Source organism: Acipenser ruthenus, chromosome 20, assembly GCF_902713425.1.
Source record: "Acipenser ruthenus chromosome 20, fAciRut3.2 maternal haplotype, whole genome shotgun sequence".
Taxonomy (NCBI): Eukaryota; Metazoa; Chordata; class Actinopteri; order Acipenseriformes; family Acipenseridae; genus Acipenser; species Acipenser ruthenus.
Window position 1 is genome coordinate 24,226,493 of NC_081208.1, and position 22,590 is coordinate 24,249,082.

The 22,590-nt window shown below is 35.9% G+C and overlaps 1 protein-coding gene and 1 pseudogene across 1 annotated transcript; both read right to left on the reverse strand.

The window, feature by feature from the left end:
* Positions 1–131: 131 nt before the first annotated feature.
* On the reverse strand, positions 132–8,019 carry LOC117425609 (hypoxanthine-guanine phosphoribosyltransferase-like; annotated as a pseudogene).
* A 614-nt stretch (positions 8,020–8,633) lies between these two features.
* On the reverse strand, positions 8,634–18,257 carry bco1 (beta-carotene oxygenase 1). Its single transcript, XM_034042673.3, has 11 exons — positions 18,098–18,257; positions 15,677–15,805; positions 14,860–14,989; positions 14,478–14,625; positions 13,519–13,666; positions 13,114–13,334; positions 12,037–12,291; positions 10,637–10,742; positions 10,063–10,157; positions 9,640–9,751; positions 8,634–9,305 (listed from the first exon to the last, which is right to left on the reverse strand). Exons 1-11 carry the CDS (start codon positions 18,159–18,161, stop codon positions 9,145–9,147), a joined length of 1,569 nt encoding a protein of 522 aa, XP_033898564.2. The 5' UTR covers positions 18,162–18,257; the 3' UTR covers positions 8,634–9,144.
* Between the last annotated feature and the right edge of the window lie 4,333 nt (positions 18,258–22,590).

The following is a 22,590-nucleotide window of genomic DNA, read 5'->3' on the forward strand; positions in this document are numbered from 1 at the left end:
CTAAGACGACAATGGTCTGGATTTTCACTTTGTTGAAAATGCCCCTAAGATGATTCAAGTAAAATATTCCATAAATGTAAGATAAGATAAACGTAAGTTAAGAGTAAAAGGAAAATATGAAACAAGTGCAATTATAGAAAGAATGATTATGTTTTAGACTTTATTGAATAACAGTGTTGTCATTACAGCACAATGGCAAACAGTACCCAATACACTGTATCTGATATCCTTGAAAAGTATGAATAGATAAATACAAAATTCAGCTTCCCCTGCTTTGAGGGGGAAACAAAGTATATGCATTGAATTCAATATTACAATACACTGCTTGCAAATTAATTTCTTTCAGGTATGTAGAGCATATGTCAAACATAATTAAAAAAAAAAAACATCTGCCCCAATGTATAAATAAAACAAATATATAAAAATAAAATTTTTGAACCAGCCTGACAGGGGAACCTTTCATCCCATATATATATTGTAAATATAAAATACATAAAGACATTCATTTCTTTGGGGGGCAGAAAACAAAAACATACAAAAGAAGTAATTCAAGCAAAATCAAGTCTTTTTTTAAGTTTAGTTCCTTCAGCAGAGATGTCTCACTGTTGCTGCGATCGACTCCTTGTGCCAGTCCCTTTTAAACCTTGTACTTCTGTTTGCCTTGTTCACTCATCACACAGATGTGCTTAAGAGGAGAACAAAGAAATTCAGTGTTGCATCAAACACATTCATTCATTACTAAGCAATCCTAAAAGATACAAATATACATACATAAAATTGGCTTATTGTGCAGTAAGCATACATTTACCCACATGCAGTATATGAAACATAATATTTTGGGATAGATTGTTTACACATACTTAAATCTATATATAATATATTTAATTATAATTAATTATTATTAGTTAATAATTATTTTAAGTGTTTGCAGCCCAACTATCAGAATCGGTTTTCTGTGCCAAAAAGTGATATCGAAAGGCTGTAGTTTATATTATAAATCAGAAACCACAATTTTTTCTGTGCTGAAATTCAAGCCTACTTGTTATTGTTAGTGTCGTGGTATCAATAAAATGTTAGTATCATGCTATTGTTATGATTTCATTTTTTTAGCTTAGTCCAAAAATGTGAAAACATTTTGTATGAACTCACACTTAAATCCCTGAAATATTCATTGTAATCCAGGGCATATCCCACTACAAATTTATCAGGAATTTCAAACCCTGTATCTGTAAATATAAAGATTGAAATAATTGGCAAGTGTTAAAAGTACAATATACATTTTTACACTTCAATGTTCAGTTTTTATTTCATGCCAATTAGTTTAAGTGATTCCTAAAAAAACAGATTTGCAGAGCATCAAGGATATATATATATATATATATATATATATATATATAAATACTGGGAATGATTAGAATGAGCTTTAATTACAGTCACATTTATTCAGCATATAATATATACACAAATACACACACACTGCTGTGCAAAAGACATGTGGTATCCGAAGCATACTCATCAAGTACAGAGAAACATCATCTGTAATTGACAAACCCAGGACTGGAAGACCCAAAAAGCTGATACCACACCTTGCAAATCCAGTGATGCAAACTATTTTCACTCAATGTTTTTCCTTCTTTATGCAAGTCAAGGTTGTTCTAATAGCAGAAAACCCTAGTGGAGGCTTTGATTAAATTGTTGATGCTCATAATGCATGAGAGTAGAAAAATGCAACATGTCTAAGACTTTTGCACAGCAGTGTATATAAAACCTGCATTTGTTTAATAAAGAAAGTGTATAAATTAGAAGTTTCTGTCCTGATGAAATTAGCGGTTTAACTATACCTAGTAAAATTTTTACTTTGTTTCAGATGTAAACAGCATAAAGAACAATGCTTACAGTCTGGTCTGTAGCCTGAGCTTCTTGGAGTTCTTTTGACCAGAAGGCTGTAACAACAAATACTTATTAAAATAAAGTCCAGAGTTGAGAGACTTTAAAAGAGCTTCTACAGAAGTGGAATTTATTAACACTGTATAGTCCAAGATTAGTACTAAACAGGGGTCTGTGAAACCATTTGGTAAAACTCAATTCCCTGGACCTTTTTAACAGCTAACACCTAAACTTTAGCATGGCATGATGGATTTGCCTTGTACAGTGGAAGCCTCTTTATGTGATAATATGTGTTATTGCTTTATCAGTAAAGGGGCTGCAATATCCATTTACAATATGCAGTTGATTCAATTCAAATGTGATTCTATCAAGCGGTTTTCACAGATCAGTAATTGTGCCGTTTACCATGTACGGCAAATACAAACCATGATTACATCCATGGATAACTGTAATCTACTATGGTTTATCACACGGCGTACAAAAAGACCTCACAGTCGTGTTGCAGCACAATTTAAAACTGAAATACATTTCCTGGTTTTGGATAACCATTACGGGATAACTCACAGCCTCAAAGTCATTGATGCAAGATTAAGGGTTTAAGAGCACCCAATATAAAATAGACTTAGTGGGTAAAGACTACCATAGACTTAAAGTGGTTGACTTAATCAGACATGAGCTTTTAAGCCATTTAATAACAATTGTAATAAAATAGGCAAAGCTGGTTTTACTTTTCTACTGCAGCAATGATCAGATTTCTACAGCATGAAGCTCACGTTTGCCAAACAGATTATGTGAAGTATATGTACTGCTTCACAAGTTATTTATCTCATGAACATAAAACCTAAGGATGTACCACACAATGTAAATACATGGCACCCAAGATGTAGGGCCTGGTTCTCCACTGTGGGTAAATTGTGCATTTTGTTCCCCACCTAGGGGAAAAACATATGCCACTGTCTTCATTAACTGAGCAAATCAGAGGTCATTACAGTGAGCTACATTTACAGGAGGTGTAATAACCTTCTGTAAATAATGGCCATGTGCATTTTAATCAGATTTTGTTCTGAAAATAATCTATAGCCTTCATTAGCTCAATCAATCAGTAGCCAGAAATAATTCAACTATTAATAAGATACAGTACCCTCAAGAGCCGTCTTTATTGTATTTAATGCATATACAGTGTAGGATCTACAAGATACATTTTGTTGATTTAAAGGGCACATAAGGACCTTTTTATTTTATTGTGTTACATGTTCCCATGTGTTGCTACAACTGTTTATGTAAGGTGTGTGTATTGTTTTATTTTATTTTTACAATTTGACCATTTTACAATTTTTTTAACTTTTAAATTGCATTCCCTGCCTCAAGATGGCTTCCCATGTACCCGCATGGACCTCTCAGAACTACATTTCCCATCATCCTCCTGCTCACATATGTAATAGATGGATTTACCAGTGAGCAGGAGGCTGATGAGGAATGTAGTTCTGACAGGTCCCTGCAGGTACATGAGAAGCCATCTTGACGCAGGGAAAGGAATTTAAAAGTTAAAAAAAGTTGTCAAAATGTAAAAAAACAAAAACAAAACAATACACACACCTTACGTAAACAGTCGTAGCAACACATGGAAACATGTAGCACAATAAAATAAAAAGGTCCTTATGTACCCTTTAAAGCACTGAATATAAATATAATATCACCTTACTACTTTGACCATCTTTGGGTTGTAACCATTTAAAATGGATAGTAGCGTTTGCATGGTTTTGCCAGTCTCCACAATGTCCTGAAAGAAAGAAGACACACCCAAGTCCAATCAAAGATATCCTTTGATTTTGCAGGTTTTGAGATCACAGTAAGGAAGCATCACTAAGCAGTTACGATGGAAGTTAGATCCAATTACCTTGTCTTACAGTATTATGCTGCTGCTAAACCTTTTCATAAGCACGGCTAAGCATGCACAAAGGCTTACTTCACTTTAAATGCATGCACATGAGGAGGGATCTCACAGTCGCGTAAATATTTCTGCAAAATCTGTAGTTTATTGGATTATAACCATTTGCCACCTGAAAGATCTATTGGAGGCTAGGGGTCAGATTTTCCACTGTGGACAAATTGCCCATGTATCATTTACTAGGAAGTGGGCAACATGCATCCAGTGGAAAATATATGTCCAGGAGAATTGAATAAGTTTTGTATTGGTGAATATGTAAGGCAGCTATCATGGTCACTATGTTGTAGGCATGTGAAAGAAAGACAGACAGAAATATCCCCACAGTAAACTGTACATTAGGATGTTTAAGATTAGATCCATGAGGTAGGATTATAGTGTTAAACAATCCTGCCATACAAGGGTGCATTTTGTTTTATGTAAGGAATAATGTCCATCCAACTGTGCATAATCAGGCTGTAATTCTATCGAGGGTATCTGGTGACAGTTTTGGTGTATGTTATTAGTTATAATACATGGTGACATAACAGACAACTTGTAAAACAAGCAGTGTTTATATTTAACAACTGAAAAAGAAGTGTTAAGAATAACATTGGAAAACAGAATGTAAAAAACTGTAAAGTTTACTTGACAATTAATTCTGTATCATCAGTCTACACTGCCTACAATCCCACAGAGGGCTGGCTGAGGTCATTTCTTATTACATTTATGTCGCCATTGTTTTTCTAAGAGTATTTGCATTATTCTGCTCTTCCACAAATGTCTCCCTGTCTTCTGTGGATAAAACTTGAAATCTGCAGGCCATTGTTGTTTGTTTTGGTATTGACTGTGTTTTGTTGTGTCCATGTACTGGTGGTTGAGTTAGTTTTAAAAAAATTGAGCACAGCAGTACACAGATAATGTTATTACACGTGGTTCTCACCCCACCATCTAATCTTATTATACTTGTGTCTCACGCCACCACCGTGTTTAATAAGGCTGGATTTATCTAGGTAAGTGCATAGTACATTTCTATATCATCTGTTGAATTATTTTTCCTGTAAAATCCTGTAGTTTAGATCAAATCTGCTTATATAAATATAAAACACTTACCTCAACTATTAAGACATTCTGTTGGCAAAATAAAGGAAAAGAAAACAAATGAATGTCTGAATACATCATACAGAAGTTTAGAACATGAATTTAACAATTCATACTTCTAAAAAGGACCATAGCAATTTTTTTTCCTACAACCTCCAGCCAAGATTGTCCACCTGCACACGTCTGAATGTATTATTCACCCAGCACACCACACAATCCAGGTAAGCCAATGGTACAATTTAGATATGAAACCCTCTATATATATATACAACCTTAAATGTTCAATAAAATTAGTGATGGATACAGAATTATACAGCAACCATTAACACAAATCTATGACTTCATGGTGCAGCAAACTGGTCATCTAAATATCCAGCTAAAAGAAAATATTAGTCTACATAGTTTCAATGTTCATACACACTTTTCCACTCAGTGCAGACAGTTCATCTCCTCCGATAATTTTAACACTGTTTGTGGACTCATCATTCTAGAATAAAAAGAAAAAAACATTAGTTTTATTATCAATACATGTACACCGAGTATAAGGGCTTGCTACAGCTTTAAAGTATGAGTCAGCATGCGATAACTGCATAAGCATTCCATGCAGGTACAAATGTAATCTTGCAAATGAGATTTATGAGGCTGTTCAAAGATACAAATTCCCACTTAAGATTTTTTTTTTTTTTTTATTAGGCACTGGCTTGCATCAAGGCAATTACAAAAAGTCCTGGGTGCCTTATAAATAGAAGGTTCCAAGATTATAAAATTCATTTCACTGCTGAAGTCTTGCAAATATTCAGCAATGCCTTACTAAGGATTACTGCAGTTTTGCCCTGCCCTGTATTTGAATACATTAGCAATATTTGTTTAAAAACAAAACAGGTAAAGTTGTAATAACAAACAAAAACATGTTTGCCAAGTGTTTATCATACACACAAGAGACTTTGTGTACATACATGGGATGTTCATCCTAAGACTGATTCATTTGTTATGCAAATAGTATACTTTAGTCCATCCTGTTTTCAGCCAATGCAAATGAGCAGATCTGTGACTGGTTTACAGGTCTGCTGCTTGAGTGGAGTTAACATTATAGGACCTCTAATCTGGTGATCTCAACTTTGCTCCAGGTACACAACAGTCCATATCACAAAACCAGTACAGCTTTATAGAGGAAACAATAATTAAGATTTGTATGATCTGTGTACTGTACAGGGGAGAAGATGAACACAAACAAACAAATATTCAGCTGTTGCATGCTGAAAGAAAAAAAAAGAAAAAATAAAACACTCACGCTGTAGTTTTTTAGTCTAATGAAATCCACGGTCAATGGAACAGATTTATCGCTGTTTCGATTTAGCGCCTTGATGTAATCTAGCAGGTCTGCAAAGAATTTATATCCACCTTTCAGCACACACAGAGCCACAATATGATGTTCCCCCATGTCACGCATGATATCTCTGGCCAAACGCTCAGTCCTGCAAAACAAAACAGATGAAGAGGATTTCACTTAAACAATGGGTGACAAAACAAAGAAGGGTGACAAAGCATTGAGACCCTCTTGTGTAAGGAGTGCCAGTACCAAGTTTCATGTTTCATCACAACTGGAGAAATGCTTCTCAAGATGTAGTGTGGCATTTGTATGTATGGGGGCCGCCACTCAGGGTTGGCAACCCTGCCTCCACTATATCCCTATAGTGGATAATTAAAGCAGAGTTGACACCACAGAGGTAATTTACACTGGGTACACACTTTCATTAACGATGGAATAAGCCAGCTAAAGCAGCATTCCCTCTACTTTTAAAAACTGAAGTAAAACCAATGTGCTTACCACCACGTGTCTGCTTACCTGTCCATGATAAGCCCATGAGGAATAAAGACTCGCTCTAAATCATTTTCATAGTGTTTAGGTACACAGAACAGTTCCAAGTCATAACCCTTCTCATCATCAGGTATCTGTAAAAACATTTCTTTTTTCTTCAGTGATTAACATGGTTAAAGAACACATGATGGACTTGCTAAATGTAATCTTAAGAAATCGAAAATAGAACAAATACTTTTGTATACACTCCAATTTGAACGCAGTGCTCTCTGGTAGGCTAAATAATTCTGCATGACCTCAGTGTGGTATCTGAAGCAATTGACGCTGTACTAACACTGCATTTCCGTGTGATGGCGTCAAAAAAGGTTTTATAATACAGTACTATAATCTGCAACGATTTAGTTGCAGCACAGATGTACCTCAGAAAGTCCGCCTAATGCTGGATGTTAGGCATTGGGTACTGTTTTACCATTTATTATTATTATTATTATTATTTATTAAGAGGGTTAGATAGTGGCTTAGTTCCAAATGCAAAATATTTAACTATTATTTTAAGCCGCTAAAGTTATGCAAGCAAGGATATTAACCCATTTTCAGAACGTTAAATAATGGTCCTTTGCTCAGCTGTGTAAAAACAACAGATACTTATTAACCGTGTATTTAGATACCTGTCTGTCTATTATACGTTGCATTAGCAACCATGAAGAAGCCGTATAGATGCTGCTGCAAAATAAAATGTATCAAGCTACAGAAAATGTAATATAATTAACGTACATGCAAGCAAGCTATTTAATTCCATATTTAATTACACAGCAATACAAGTAAGCACTCAGTTCGACAACACCGACTCCTATCAGGATTCGGATTTTGTCTGCAGCCTCTACACATGTTATAATGCTGCAATGGATACAGTTTAAGAAGAAAACACGCACTACACAATTTATAGAACCGCTATAAATCATATTTTACCTCCAAACTTGAAGACATTGTTGTGTTGTGTTGTTCTGTACAGGTAGGCTACGTTAAGCAAATTTGCTTTCCAGATTACAATATTTTAGTCAGCTGCAACCACCTGCAGGCAGCGCTTCCTCGGTTTAAACACTTGACGTCACAATCCTTTGCTCTAATCAGCTGATTCCGTCGTGTCAGTATTTGGGGATTGATGTAGAAGTAGGTTCAAAAATAGAAATGGGATAGCTCGAAAAAGCCAACTTCCTAACGTTTTGGAATGTTTAACATACCTTTGTCAAGGAAAAGTGTGTTTTCAAAAAGTGAAGTTACTTATAGGCTTTTGTTGCCAGGGTAAACACTTATTTCTGTTTACAGTAAATCTACTAATGTGTTTGCGATGTAATATGCTACATAGTTAATGATGCAACGATTTGCTGTTATTTTCTATTAAAAACAACAGGCATCACGGTATTGAGTATTTTATTCAGTATTGTACATTTTCTAATTGCATAGATAGGTAATGCAAAACTTTTGTTGTAGATTCAGTTGTTTATTTATTGGGGGGGAAAACACACACATATTCTTAAACTTTGGTTTACATTTCAATGTGTTAGATGTTATTAATCATTTAAAAAAAACTTTAATACAGCCTAAAGGAAACTGGGGAAAAATTCTAGCTTTTTTTTTTTTTTTTTTTTTTTAAATGTCTTATGTCTATGATCCCAAACTTCAGATTAGCATACTGTAAATTCTCCTCCGCAGATATAGGTTTTACCTAGCCACAAGGTTTTCCTGCCAGTCACACTTCTATAGTCACAAGATAACCTTTCTTAGTTAGTAAGTAAAATCCTAAGCCAGCAATAGAATTCATTCATATTGTTTGAGTATAATTGCAGGCTGCTGTTACTTTATGTATTTTATGTACAATATAAATTTATACATTTAGTGCAAGCTGTCAGTACAGAATCAGTGTATAATATTTTATCAGTGTACACTTCTCTAAGGCATTTGGCATAGTACCCTGATAAAAGGAATTTTTAGATGATCCCTTGAAATTCAAGAATCAGCTGTACATGGAATCAACACATAACAAGAATCGACTGTACTTTTACATCAAAGTTATTAAAATCCCAAATCACCCCGAGGAAACCATAACAGAGCAAAGCATTATCAGCAATGGCAACATTTCTGATACACTAGTATTCTGTCTGGTATTGATATGGTGCTATGGCACTGCAGTGGATCACATGTGTGTTAACATTGTTATGGCAACTAAAAAATGTTATTGCGGTAGAATTACAATAATATCTCCCACCATTGTGCTACTTGGTAAGAGTAAGCCTGTCTACACAGCAACGTTATGTGCTGTTGCAGAACTTATTTTCAGCTCTTTGCAGGACCATACCAACTCAAGCTCTGCTCTTTGGTTTTAATAGAAGATAGTTGTGTGGGTAGTGGGGTCTCATTCTTGTGGGCACGGGGGGATGAAGTAGCCATGCATGTCAACGTGCATGTCCACGTCCACAGATGCACGGGCAATCTCTTTGAAAGTCTTGGCATCCAAGACCAGTAAGAAGGCAGCTTTGTTAGGATCCGGGCAGACAACCACTGACAAAACAACACCTGCAAGAAATAACACAATCAATTATATTAGCAGGTGCTGGTCATCTTTCTTTTTACTTCAAACTACTGCTAAACTGTTGTGGCATCCCTGAAAAGATAAATGTCACATCTTTAAATACATTATTTTTAAAAAAAGCAATCAATATAGATAAGACTGGACAGAACATTACATTTTACCACACATGCCAGATCCCCAGAAGTTCTGCATTTATTCATCTGTCCCAGTATTGTTGGAGGGTGGTATAAGCATGGTCAAGCTTTGTAAATGCACCATGCCAATCTCCCCATGACAATCACCAAAGGGAATATACAGAAAGTGTCTTTATTCTCTCACCATCATCCTCATCGGTGGCATTTGGAGAAGGGACAAAGACGAGTTCTGACGGCCAGCAATTATCCTCCTTCCACTCCAGCATCTGCCTCGTGTCAACGTCAAACTTCATGACCTGTAATTAAAAACAAAAAAAACATATAGATTATGCATAATTAATCAATTATACCCAGTGCACAGGGCTCTATTCAATAGATCTGAACCAAGGTTATAGAACAAAGCTAGTAAATGTGCACCAGCACATGCACCAAATTACCTTTGTTCTAGGTTGCTTGTTACTCATTTTATTTTTATTTTCCAGGTTATCATTTGCAGTCTTCTACAACAGCGATAACAAAATGTTAAAAACTGTTCCTTTTTATTTTCTGTGATGAGGTCTCATGCAGATTACCAGGTTTTAGTTTGTATGATTTTAAACCCTCTTACCACTGTAGGCACAGGTGTTAGTTCAACCCCAGTTATGTAGACATATCTGTGCTTCTTTCCATTAAAATCATAGTTAATGCGTGGTAGCTCAGCTCCTGTAAAGGTTAAAAAATACTTTAAAAGACTGCAAAGTTACTAGAGTACAGTATTACTTCTACTATCGAACACCATACACATGATATTCATTTCAATGTGTCCTTAGCTCTCTCTGGAGTGTTCAAGCATTACTGTTCTTCCTAAATCTTCAAACACTGTCCCTCATTTAATGAGCTGCTTCACCTGACCAAATGATCTTCAATGACAAAGCAGCGATTATAGATTGGCAGTATTAGAACATAGGCTGTTACAATGCTATGAGCCATTAACAGACAAGCAGTCCAGTGGTAATATTTTCATATACTAACATGCTGGAACTGTAATCCATTGCAGTACCATATAACTATATTACAACCAGGGTGCTACAATATGTAATATTTGTTCCAAGTCTATTGCAGTTAAGGTATAACACTGGTAATATAATGTAATCTCAATGCCATTTTTTTTTGCTATGATAAAAACAATAATATCAGTATACCTTCACAGAGTATTTCAGGATGGCAGAACAAGCTGCCCTCCTTCTCCTTCACTGCAGTGGCTGTAGTGGACTTCAATTTCACCAGGTCATTGCCAATCGCTGCATCCTGCAATTACAGTAAAACCAGACACAGTAACTGGGACGTTTATTGGTTTATTTACCCCTTTGCAGTCTCCATCGACTACACTCAATTCCCCTAGTGGTCTTTGGGTAGCCGCCATCGGCCATGGTTGATTTCACGTTGTACATCCCTTCTTAGCTGTGTAACTACACCATTCAGTCATCAAACTTTATATAGTGTATAGTGACAGCCAAGTCCTTTGCAAACCAGCCAGATGTGTCTCTCTTTACTTACACAGTTTAATAGACAGGCGGTTCATTTTGAAGATGGTGGTGATGTTGCAGCTGTCACTCTCTCAAAGACCCACATTCCCAGATCGTCTGTAATGGAGGGTTCTTTCGGCTCAACAAAAAGTTTCTATTTCTATGTTGTATTTCAAAGGACGACGAAAACATCTAATACATGTAAGTAATTACTTTTGTGATAGTCAAACCTTTAGAAATATGTTTATTTGGATGTATATGCATGTATAAACATCCCATGTAAGCTCTGTGCTTTACTGTACTGTATACATTTCTATACATTCTATAGAACCAGCAGTGGTCCTGAGGAATGTGGAATCAGAGTTGTGGGGGGGTCTGCCACTGTTACACATAAGACTAGTTAGAGTGCATAAGAAACACGACTGGGTAAAATACAGGCAGAGCCTTTACATTGTTGTACAGACATATGCAGAAACTATGTTTAAAATGTGATGTACAAACTGGCAGTATTATACAATCTTTGTATTGTTATGCAACCTGTAGATATGTTCACTGCAGTTCACTATAATTTAATCATGTGGTGAAGTTGGTTATGTAAACTATAATAACTATAGGTTCAATAATTGATGTTAAATTATGAAGAACGTTTTTTTTTTCTTTTTAGTGTATGCAAGGGTACCTAAGGTAACACAGTTTATTTAAATATTGTATTATTGAAAAAATACCCCCTAAAAGGTTATGTTTTTGTATATTTTGTGATCTTACAAAAAAATGTTTTGTTAGGATGAAAATTGTTCAGGCAAAAGTCTGGGAATAAAAATGTACTTTTTTTTGGCTGGGACATCTGTGACAAAAGCGCTTGGCTGTACAGGGATTCAAGAAGTGATAACCCTTGTACGGATTGGCAACATTATCACTGGTTCTCTTATTGCTGTGCTGGAGATATTAGCCAACCGATACATGGCCTCTTTTTGAGAAAATCTGTGAAAGTTCCAATTGTGCTGACTTATGGTGGTTTTGTGACGTGGCTGAAGGTCAACATGCATGTGTTTGTAGCCTATGCTGGCAGTCAGTACCTTTTCAGATTGCAGTGGGAGGACAAATCTCCTGCAGCTTGGCTTAGAGGAGAGCTTATTATTCTTAAGAGGCTCCTGCAGGTTAGCCAGGTAGAACATGTCGTACAGACTGCTGTCCTTGTATGCGATGATGTCACACACAACGTGGCCGTCCTCTTCATAGGCATTGACGTGATGGTAGACCACCAGTGCATCCGTGTAGAACTTCGTGGGCACAGGCTTCTGCGTCCTTCTGTCAATCAGGTGGATTAATGTCTGAATGGAAAAAATATATAGATTTAAAAAAATGTAATTACTTTGGGATGTTATTAACAAAGCCAGAAGTCATTTTTTGTCAATGATTTATGTGAAGAATCTAATCTTTGGAAACCTGAACCAACAAAGAAGATGATATGTTGTCTGTTGTAGTATTCACTGAAGATGCTTTGGTGTTACATTTCATCTTAGTTAGTTATTGAAGACATCCAACACATAGAAGCACAGTGATGCGCTACTTTTCTAACATTTAGTTTGCACTGCCAAGTTTCAAGCTTCGAATTGATTTTCTATTGCTATGTAAATGACCCAGATTTATTTTCAATAGTCCCTTTCTGTTAGCTGTTACAGATCATAAAGCTGTTCTTGTTTAATTTTACACAGATCTATGGAGATTTATGTTCCTTTGAGCTGTAATGATAATGCATGACATTTAATTGCTAAGGTCATAAAGACACTTTCTGTAATCAAACGACTGTAGTATTTTCATTTTAATCACATTCTACTGCATGTCCCTTAAAGGAATGGCATATTTTTTAATTGTATTCCTGTTTAATATCCTGTTATGTGTGTTCCCTATCATTCCCTATGGCTGTTTCGGCATAAATCAATAATTACCTTGATTAATACCTATTCCAGCAAAAACTTTTTAACCACTTTCAAAAGATTTATTCTAAAGTTATTTTTGCTCCTCTGCAATAGTGGCAACTATGAGTAAGTAAATGGAAAATCTCTACCTAAAACCACAGTTTCACTGGGGACACAAATGTTTATCCAGTTTAACATTATTGTGCACCGTGTAACTACCAGCTAGGTTCTTACATTGTCATCTGCATCAAACTGGAGACAGCTTGCCCAGTTGACCCCTCTGAAGTAAGCTGTGGCCATCTTAAGTATGTCCAGCTTGAAGGGCTGCTCGATGAAGATGATGTAATTGTCAGTCATCCCAAAGCTGTGGTAGTAACTGGGGTGGAGGAGGGAGCGGCAGGGGATGGAACACACCACCTCTAGGTTCTTCAAGCACAGCTTCTTCTTGGCACTGTCTGGAGAGAACAAACAGTAAGGTGACTTCATCACTTATTCACTTAGACACAGTTCCTGCTTGCAAAAGCATCTGAGAGAACTCCAAGAACTACAGCTTATATCAGATTAGAAAGCACAACTTTATTGTCTTTTATGCAGAGAAAAACTTCATTTCTGAAGCAGGTTTACACGTAACTCTCCTACCGTCTGCTTTTGGAGGGACCTTGAAGATAGTATATCTGGTCTTTCCCTTGTCTGCAATAGAGGTTCCCATATTGTAAGTATTCCCCTGTTTGTCATAATGTGGGTGGGAGGTTATTAAATTCACAGTAATGTATTTCATGTAGTCCACCTAGGAAAATAAATATAACGTGTATGAAGAAAACAGCTTAAAACATCCTTTTGAATAAAACAGTGATATTACCCATTATGGAAAAAAATACATGAATTAAACATGAATCAATCAATATATATATATTTCTATCCTGCCCAGTTGTGACACATCCCCAAATATCAGGGCCATCGGGCTTAGACGCCAAAGTCTGAGTGAAGTCTGAGTCTGTGTTTTCAGTTTGGACTTTGTCCTGGCAAAAGTCCCATCGTCTCCTTGCACAATGAAAAGAAGGTAAATTGCTCAACTACATTACCTACTGGAATGTTTTAATAAAAGTAGAGGTTGTTTATTTAATTGTCAGATCAATCACAATGGGAAAGACAATGGATCTGACTACGTTTGATAGAAGGCTTATATTTAACTCTCAGTTGCTAGATGGCAAAAACTGCACAAATTAAAGAGTAAGTAGCAGGGTGCTGAAAAATATAGCTTTACACATCCACACTTTAAAGTATGTTTCAAAGCTCTTTTCAAAATGTCCGCTCTAGTACACTGATAGTGTAAGGATTATTGCCCACATTGTCAAACAGGTAAAGCAATAACAATCCATGATGTGGTATGGAACAGAAAGGCCAGAGCACTTGTTATTTTATTTATTTTTTATTTTTTTTATTGCTCTTCCTGCAGTGATTTAGAGGACAGATCTCAAACCCCAGTGCACTAGAGCGGACACTTTGAAAAGAGCTTTGTCACATCAAACCTGGGCCCTTGTAAGGCAAGTGTGAATTGAGCTGGACTGAAAAGGCTACCAAGAAAAAGTATGACATACCTTCTCCTGCGTTTCAAGGGTGTATGGATCAATTTTCCGGATATAGTTAGTCTCTGATGTGGCATAATAATCCTCCCCGTATTTAATAATATTGGTTACACAGTTATCAGTAAAGTCTGGGATAGTGTGGGAAAGATAGGTGAATGCTCTGGGGAAGTCAATAAAAAATGTGATTCATTTCAATTTCAACATACAATATTAAGATTTATCAATGTATTTAGATCAAAATGCCATTTTGTCAATATAGGCAAATCTACCTTATAGAAGGACACGCCACAACACACTTTTAAACTACCAGTACTGTTTAATTTGAATGTCCATTTAATCTATATTGAAACTGATGATATATAGCTCAATTAAAACTGAAGTAAAAAGTGCTTACTTGGAGAAGATATTTTTGCAGGGATCTGGATAAGCCATGGTACCCATTTCAGACACCACTATTCTGTTGGCTTCCATGTTACACTTGTAGGTGTCTCCACGCAGGTATTTACTCCGATAGTAAACTTCACCTGAAGAACAAAACCACATTCACATCATATGCACACAGAGACTGATCTGTTTCCAGACCTATTAATGCTGAAGCATATCACAAATAGTAACATACTGTACACCTCCCACCATTGCAAATACAAAATAAGTATATTAAAATAGTAGATCGTTAGATGTAAAAATGTAAGTGTGCCACATGTCTGTAGAGACAGACAGACAGACAAGCTCCTCCATACTTCTGATTGTCACAATAACTTGTGGTACGCAATATCAAGCACTGGATAAGCGGTTCTCTAGATTAAATTGTGTGGCATACACATGTGAAGACATATAGACAGGCATATCCTTACAGCCCCAGATTCTGATACTCAATACATCACTCTAAAGAGTGTCCTAACCAAGTTTCATTTTGCAAGCGGTTCTCAGGATATATGATCAGGTTATTGCTCCAACAAGGTACCATGGTCCATAATTACTTCTCTAAGGGGTTGGTGGATACACTGACACATGGAACTTTAGTTTTACTGTTACGTATTGAAGACACTTTATCTGACAGATTTTGCACTTAGGAAATTTCAAATGTAACCATTTAAACTGTTTGTGAATAGTGAAACACATTACAAATGACTAGAAAATGCAAACTAATGCAAGATTAGAGGCAGTGGCTGTATTCATGTGTTTCTCCACACACTCTGTCTATGGCTTACCCTCTTTAAAAGTGAAGCTGTGCAGCAGGGCCATTCCGTCGAACCAGTGGTTGTAGCTGGTCTCCCCCACAGAAAACAGACCCGGTCCATTGCGCAGGAGGGTGCCCTGTAACCATGCTGGGAGAGAGCCTACAAGCACACAGTTTTTTGATTTTTTTTTTTAAATATGCAGCGATATTTTTTATGTATTTACTTATATTACACTCACTAGGAATATACCCATTCAGTTGCAGTATGATTGGTATTGTTATTTGTTCTAATAGCAAATGTTTAAGCAAACCCTACAGCACATACATTTGATATTCCAGCCAAAAAACAACAAAAAATAAAAATTCACACCTATATCTTCCATTAAAACAAATATTTTCCATATTTAAGGGAATATGCAAAATCTACATGTTTATTATCCTATTATGTTTGTCTTCTTTTTTGACTATACCATCATTACATTTTATTTTTCATTTAGGTTTAGTTTGAAAAATGACCACCAAAAAACAAACAAACAGTCTGTCAATTTAACATTCTAATAATAATAATAATAATAATAATAATAATAATAATAGACGTTGCAGGCAACTTTAAGGCTTCCAGGCATTTACAATACAACAAAATATGGTTTCAGACTTGTGAAAATTGAAATCCTATACATTTTGTTAATTGGAAAGCATAATTTTATAGTGTGTGTGTTTTGTAGGATAGTTTGGTTAGTATTTTATAAATGTTGATTTAGTATTACCTGTGATAACTACTTGTGATTAGCTGTGAGAGTGCCTGCTGTGGAACTTTCAGCTGCATATTTTAAATACCCCAGCTGTCAAATTTCTGTACAGACAGAAATCACATTAATGTTATGAAAAAAATGGCAAATATAAAAAAATGTCAATTTTACACTCTTAAATAAATAAAGTGGGCACAGTATTTTCTTGTTTTATTTTACCGTTATATGATTTACTGTTAGATGTTATAATAGTATTAAGCTGTATATGTTGCAGGGTAAGGCAATATCATTTTTAGCAGGAATTAAGAGTTTTCGTGGTCATAAGCGGCCTCTTGTGGTGAGTTTTCGAAAGCAGTCTTTGTTCAAAGATAAGGTGCAATAGGTATAAGATTATGGCCGAAACAGTGAGCTACTCAACACTTCAGAGAAAAAGGGAGAGGCAAGACCATAAAAAGTTCAAAGTTTTAATTTAAGTTATTAAAAATCACATCTACAATAAAAGAGACATCTAACTACTATAAATAAAGCACTTAACTATCAGTCTCTGTATTCTTCAATTATTCAGACCAGAACTTAACTATACTATATAAACCTATTTATGCATTACACATTCCACTATTTGCATTACCTATAGTCCTCATATAAACACATCAGTTTTTGTAAAACAACATAAGTCACATCTAATAAATTACAAACATACAAAACTTGCAATTATATTCAATCCACAACCAATCAAAACTAATTTATATCAACACACATCCTACATTAAATAATAAAACATAAACGCTTTATATAAATAGTGAGTATTTCAAAACTATTATGTGTAAAAATCATACATGCACAAAATACTGAGCTACTTCAGTATAACGTTTACCAGGGGCAGTATTTAATACAGGGTTAAAGCAGGTTTAAGAAAGAGCTGAAGTTAATATTCCAATAGAAAAGTAGTATTACTAAACTGCTTTTATGTGACGTTTACCAGAGACAGTATATAATACCAAATTAGTCGTTGCTTTTAAGACATTACTACAGTTAAATGCTTTAACTAAAAAGTATTCACAAGTCAGTCACCAGACATACAAAACAAAGGAGAGAGAAATGCAAGATTTGATAAATGGTCTTACTAAGCTCTGAAGCTCTTTTGGACGTTGTCGCCTTGGCATAAGTCACTGTTTGAGTTGTTTTTAAACAGCTGTGACCACACAGTCGGGTGTACTTGACCCTGACTCAAGACAAGCTGTTACTCTACTTCACTGAGGCCACAGAGTTCAAACTAGTTTATGCAACAAATTGAACTAACGACTTTCACTTTAAGAAAAGTAAAGCAGAAATAATGATATATTATATATATATATATATATATATATATATATATATATATATATATATATATATATATATATATATAGTTAAAAGATGTAAAGCGATTTGCGTCTAATATTGGGAAACTGTTACTGTCAAATAATGCCAAGTAAAAATACACTTCGGTTTTTTGTAAACGTCATCAAATTTCAAAACAACAGCGACCACGAGGTTGTATTATTATGCTACAGAAATGGACAACTCATTGTTTACGAGCTACTTTTCCTGTCTATACATTTAGTTATTAAACGTGCCACTGTACAGCTCAAGAGGCACTCTAGCAACAAAACGGTACAAACTAACTGTGTATCGAATTATGTTATTTTGTGAAGCAATCTTACCTTGAACATCAGCTTTAATAGGTTCGGGTACTTCCTCCCTGTTCTTGTTGTAAGCATACTGCATTTTCTGTAGTCACAGTATGCTACTTATTGGTTACTTCTTGGTTTTTGTTTTACTCCAGAGTTTGCTTTGTTGTGCATTCCTTGCTATATATACACATGTAACCGCCTCTAGACGAGTGGGCGGGTTTTCTGGATTTGTTGACCGTGAAAAGGGCAGTGCAATCGAATGCTCTTTGTACAGCAGCGATTTAGAAATGTCCTTCTTTCAAGCGGGTATGTCATGGTGACCGTGCTTGCGATTAATGATTAACTTGGGCAAATGTCAAAAGACATTTGCAAAGATTACACCAAAAGGTAAAGCTGATGTGTATATTCCCCTGCGATGTCTGCTATTCTTACGTGGTTAGTTTATATGCATCCTGTAGGAGTAGTTTTAGTAAAACATGTATGCTCATGCTAGTTAAGAACATAAGAACATCAAGAAAGTTAACAAAGGAGAGGAGGTCATTCAGCCCATCTTGCTCCTTTGGTTGTTAGTAGCTTATTGATCCCAGAATCTCATCAAGCAGCTTCTTGAAGGATCCCAGTGTGTCGGCTTCAACAACATTACTGGGGAGTTGGTTCCAGACCCTCACAATTCTCTGTGTAAAAAAATGCCTCCTATTTTCTGTTCTGAATGCCCCTTTATCTAATCTCCATTTGTGACCCCTGGTCCTTGTTTAGTTTTTCAGGTTGAAAAAGTACCCTGGGTCGACATTGTCAATACCTTTTAGAATTTTGAATGCTTGAATGAGATCACCGCGTAGTCTTCTTTGCTCAAAACAGAATAGATTCAATTCTCCAGTAACCCCCAAGGCAGCATGTAAGGTTGTAGCTTGCTGGTATTAGCCTCAGAAGAATTTATTATATATATATATATATATATATATATATATATATATATATATATATATATATATATATATATATATATATATTGTAACACAGCAGGGAGGGGGTTAATCCTCCCTGCATGGAAGAAAACATGTGCAGAATGCACAGTTGTGTTAATTGTTAATTATCCCCTGCACCTGGTAATTATTGTTAAATTAGAACCAGGTGCAGGGTATTTAAATGAAGCAGCCAGTCTGTTCTAGGCTGCTGTCTAGAAGGAGGCAGGAAGGTGTGCTCTGCTTCCAAGCAGTCGGCAAGGGTAGAAATCCTGTGTTTTGTGTTGTGGGGAAACGGCTTAGCCGTCCCACTTGATAGTCAGGGTGTTCCTGAGTCTTAGTTAGCGCTCCGAAGGAGCTAGGTGTTTGTTTTTGTTTTGTATTTTGTTTATTGTTTGTATTATTAAAAGTGCGCGGAAGCGCTGAACCCCCAATTTCTGTGTCTGGGTCAATTTGTAAAGGGGCAACGAACTTAAGTGGGGGCAATTCATCACTATATATATATATATATATATATATATAGAAATGTGGGGGTTGTGTCTTAGTGTAAAACCAGCATTTAACAAGAAACCTTGATTCAATTGGAATAACCCAGGTAAAAATAAAATGAATACTAATAACCTTTTTATTGATTTGACAGTCTAAATCACATTATTAGAGGTAGCCACCAAACAATTATAAACCTATATTAAATCATATAAAGCTGTACTAATGACTGTTTGTAAATCAGACATAAATCTTTAAATATACTTCATGGAAGCATCATATACATTGTTTTGTTTTAGAGCTTGAAAAATGTCTTCCTAACTACAGCAGGATAATATTTCTAACCTACTTTCCTAAGTTCTAGCAAGAGCATGCTTATTTTGAACAGAGACAAGCAGTGGGGGAAGATTGTGTCCCTACAGTTCAAACTACCTTTAAGGAATGTAAACAAACTGTGAACATACTGGTTCACAAATGTCTTCTTTCTGTTATAGTAGAGTACACAGGAGGTTAAACAATGAAAACTATAGCAAACAGGTGCCAAGGGATTATACTTTAGTGTAAAGTTTAACAAGATTGTGGGGCAATCCAGCTTTAACAGAAGAGGGCACTCACGACACACATACTATATCTCTGTAAGGTTTGATCTCTACTCACGGCAACCAAAATAATTAGTTTTTTTTTACCCTTTCAGTTTCAGTACAGTACTGCAGCCAGAGGATCTCAAAACTTAAAATCGGACAGCCTTATGCAATCAGGTGGATTAAGACACCATGAACTTCACTGTATGTGACGAAACTTGGGGAAATCTAGAAGTAATCATTGGAAACAGGCAGATTTAAAAAAAAAAAAAGAATAAAAAACTGAAAAAATAGAGAGAAACTGATTCTATTTTTTTGTTATAATAGAAGGGAAAGTTACTGTGAAAATGAATCTTTTTTTTCGGAGCTTCAAGTTTGAGTAATTACAAACCTCGATGACACCCTCCATTGTTAAGAGAGAGAATGAAGGACACAAATACAGAGACGTACACAAAACTAACAAAATTCAGACAGAGCGGTGACAGAGGTGGATCGAGCTACAGCCACTGTTTCCATTATTGAAACAGGGTCCTCTATGCAGTTAGAGATGTTGATTTCAATATCTGGGGTAAACAAAGGGCCTTATGGTAATGATCTTAACAGCAGTTATATAAAGGCCCTGTTCACAGTATATAACCGATCTCCGAGAACCGTACTTGAAACCGTTCTAATTAATCCAGCTCAAAGCGTCCACACTGAAGTACCGTTTCATGTTTAATCTGGCTTTTTAGAATAGTTCGGTTAGTTCCTAGCAGCGCAACGAACAGTGGAAATTAATGCGATAGTATCCCACCATGCACTGCATTTTATTGAAAATTAAATTAAACACACAAGCAGGGCTTGAAGTTTTCAGGTTTTATTTTTAATCAGGTGGCATCCCTTTAAACAAATTGAGCTCATTCTGTTTTTATAATTAAAAATGTAGTTTGGTATTACAGCATCATGAAATCTAATTAGAACCTGAATTGAGACTACCCCGAGGTGGTCTCGAGTACGGTATTAAACGCTGCGTAGTGTGGACATTAACCATACTTAGCACTTTTAAGCAGGTTTAAAGGCAACTAATACGGTTTAAAGGCATGGTGTGGACAGGGCCTTATTAGATAGGCCGCAGTGTTTTCATTCAATACAAAGGTGGTCTTTTAACAGCTATCAGATTCATATGTAACAGTTGTCAGAAACCCTTAATACAAATTATAGCCACCCAATGACCCCCATACACTACAGTTTTTTAGATGATAGCAGCATCACCAGTAAAGTGAGGACCACAGTACAGTGCTACTCCATATTTTAAGGCAAAACCATATGAAACTACAAAGTGCCATTCTTAATTTTCTACATTACAGCGATATCCATGCAAAACCCAATTTTATATATATATATATATATATATAATTGTATATAACCTCACATTCCAAATGCAACATGTTATTCCCTAATAACACAGGTGAAGGCATTCATTGAAACATGTATCAACTTGATAAAGAGGTTGACTCAAAAATAATATAAACCCATTCATTGGTAACATCAGAACAGAATTGTCACAAATAAAAACAAAGCATTAGGTCCTGATAATATGCCTGGTTAGGTGCTACATATGACATTGAACTACAACTGAAGGAATGCCACAAATAACAGCAGACACTCCTAGTGGAGTCTGATAAAAGTGACACTTGATTAGAATTATGCACAACATTAGTATTGCAAATGAAATGGGATGGTAGCCTTTAAACCACAATATTGTAATTAAACGTGGCTTGGAAGTTGTTTTGACAAAAAAAAAAAAAGTTTATGGTAAGTCTGTCAACTAAATCAGAGGGGACATTTTAACCTGATGTTTTGCCAAGTGCTTGTTTTTGCCAACCTTGCTTTCATTTTTTGCAAACCTCCACCTGGTAGACTAAACTCCTTTGATTAACTAAATGATTAACTAAAAGCAAATCTATAAAAACAGCAAATAAATACCCCCCCCCCCCCCCCCAAATCCAAACCCAAACCCAAACCCAAACCCACGGGTTACAGGGTCTTTCACAAGAAGCGCAAACAGGAGGCAACAAAAGACAAGACTCTCTTAGAAAGAATCAGGTACTCATCCAAGCATCCAAAGCACACTTAGGGGCACTGATAAAAACAGAGCATTACTTGTGCCACTATTGGGATCATTAATGACATTCGATGAACTTTTCTTGGGCATTGCCCAGGAATTTGGATGTCACAGAAGTTGTTGGATATCGAGAGCTCGATGGGGGCTGTGTAACTACAATGTGACACGTCGGCTGGTGTTGTCAAAACTACAGATTACCCCCTGAACGCGTAAGACGTTATGTACTGAAAACACAATGCAAAGAGTTCACTGACAAATCAACACAGCTTTATTTCACTCTCTCTCTCTCTCACTCAGATACAGACTGCCTTAACTTCTGGCGGTCTATATCCTAGCAACCAAGCAGTCACATGGCAGCTGTAAACATAAACTTGTGTCTGATCTCAAAAG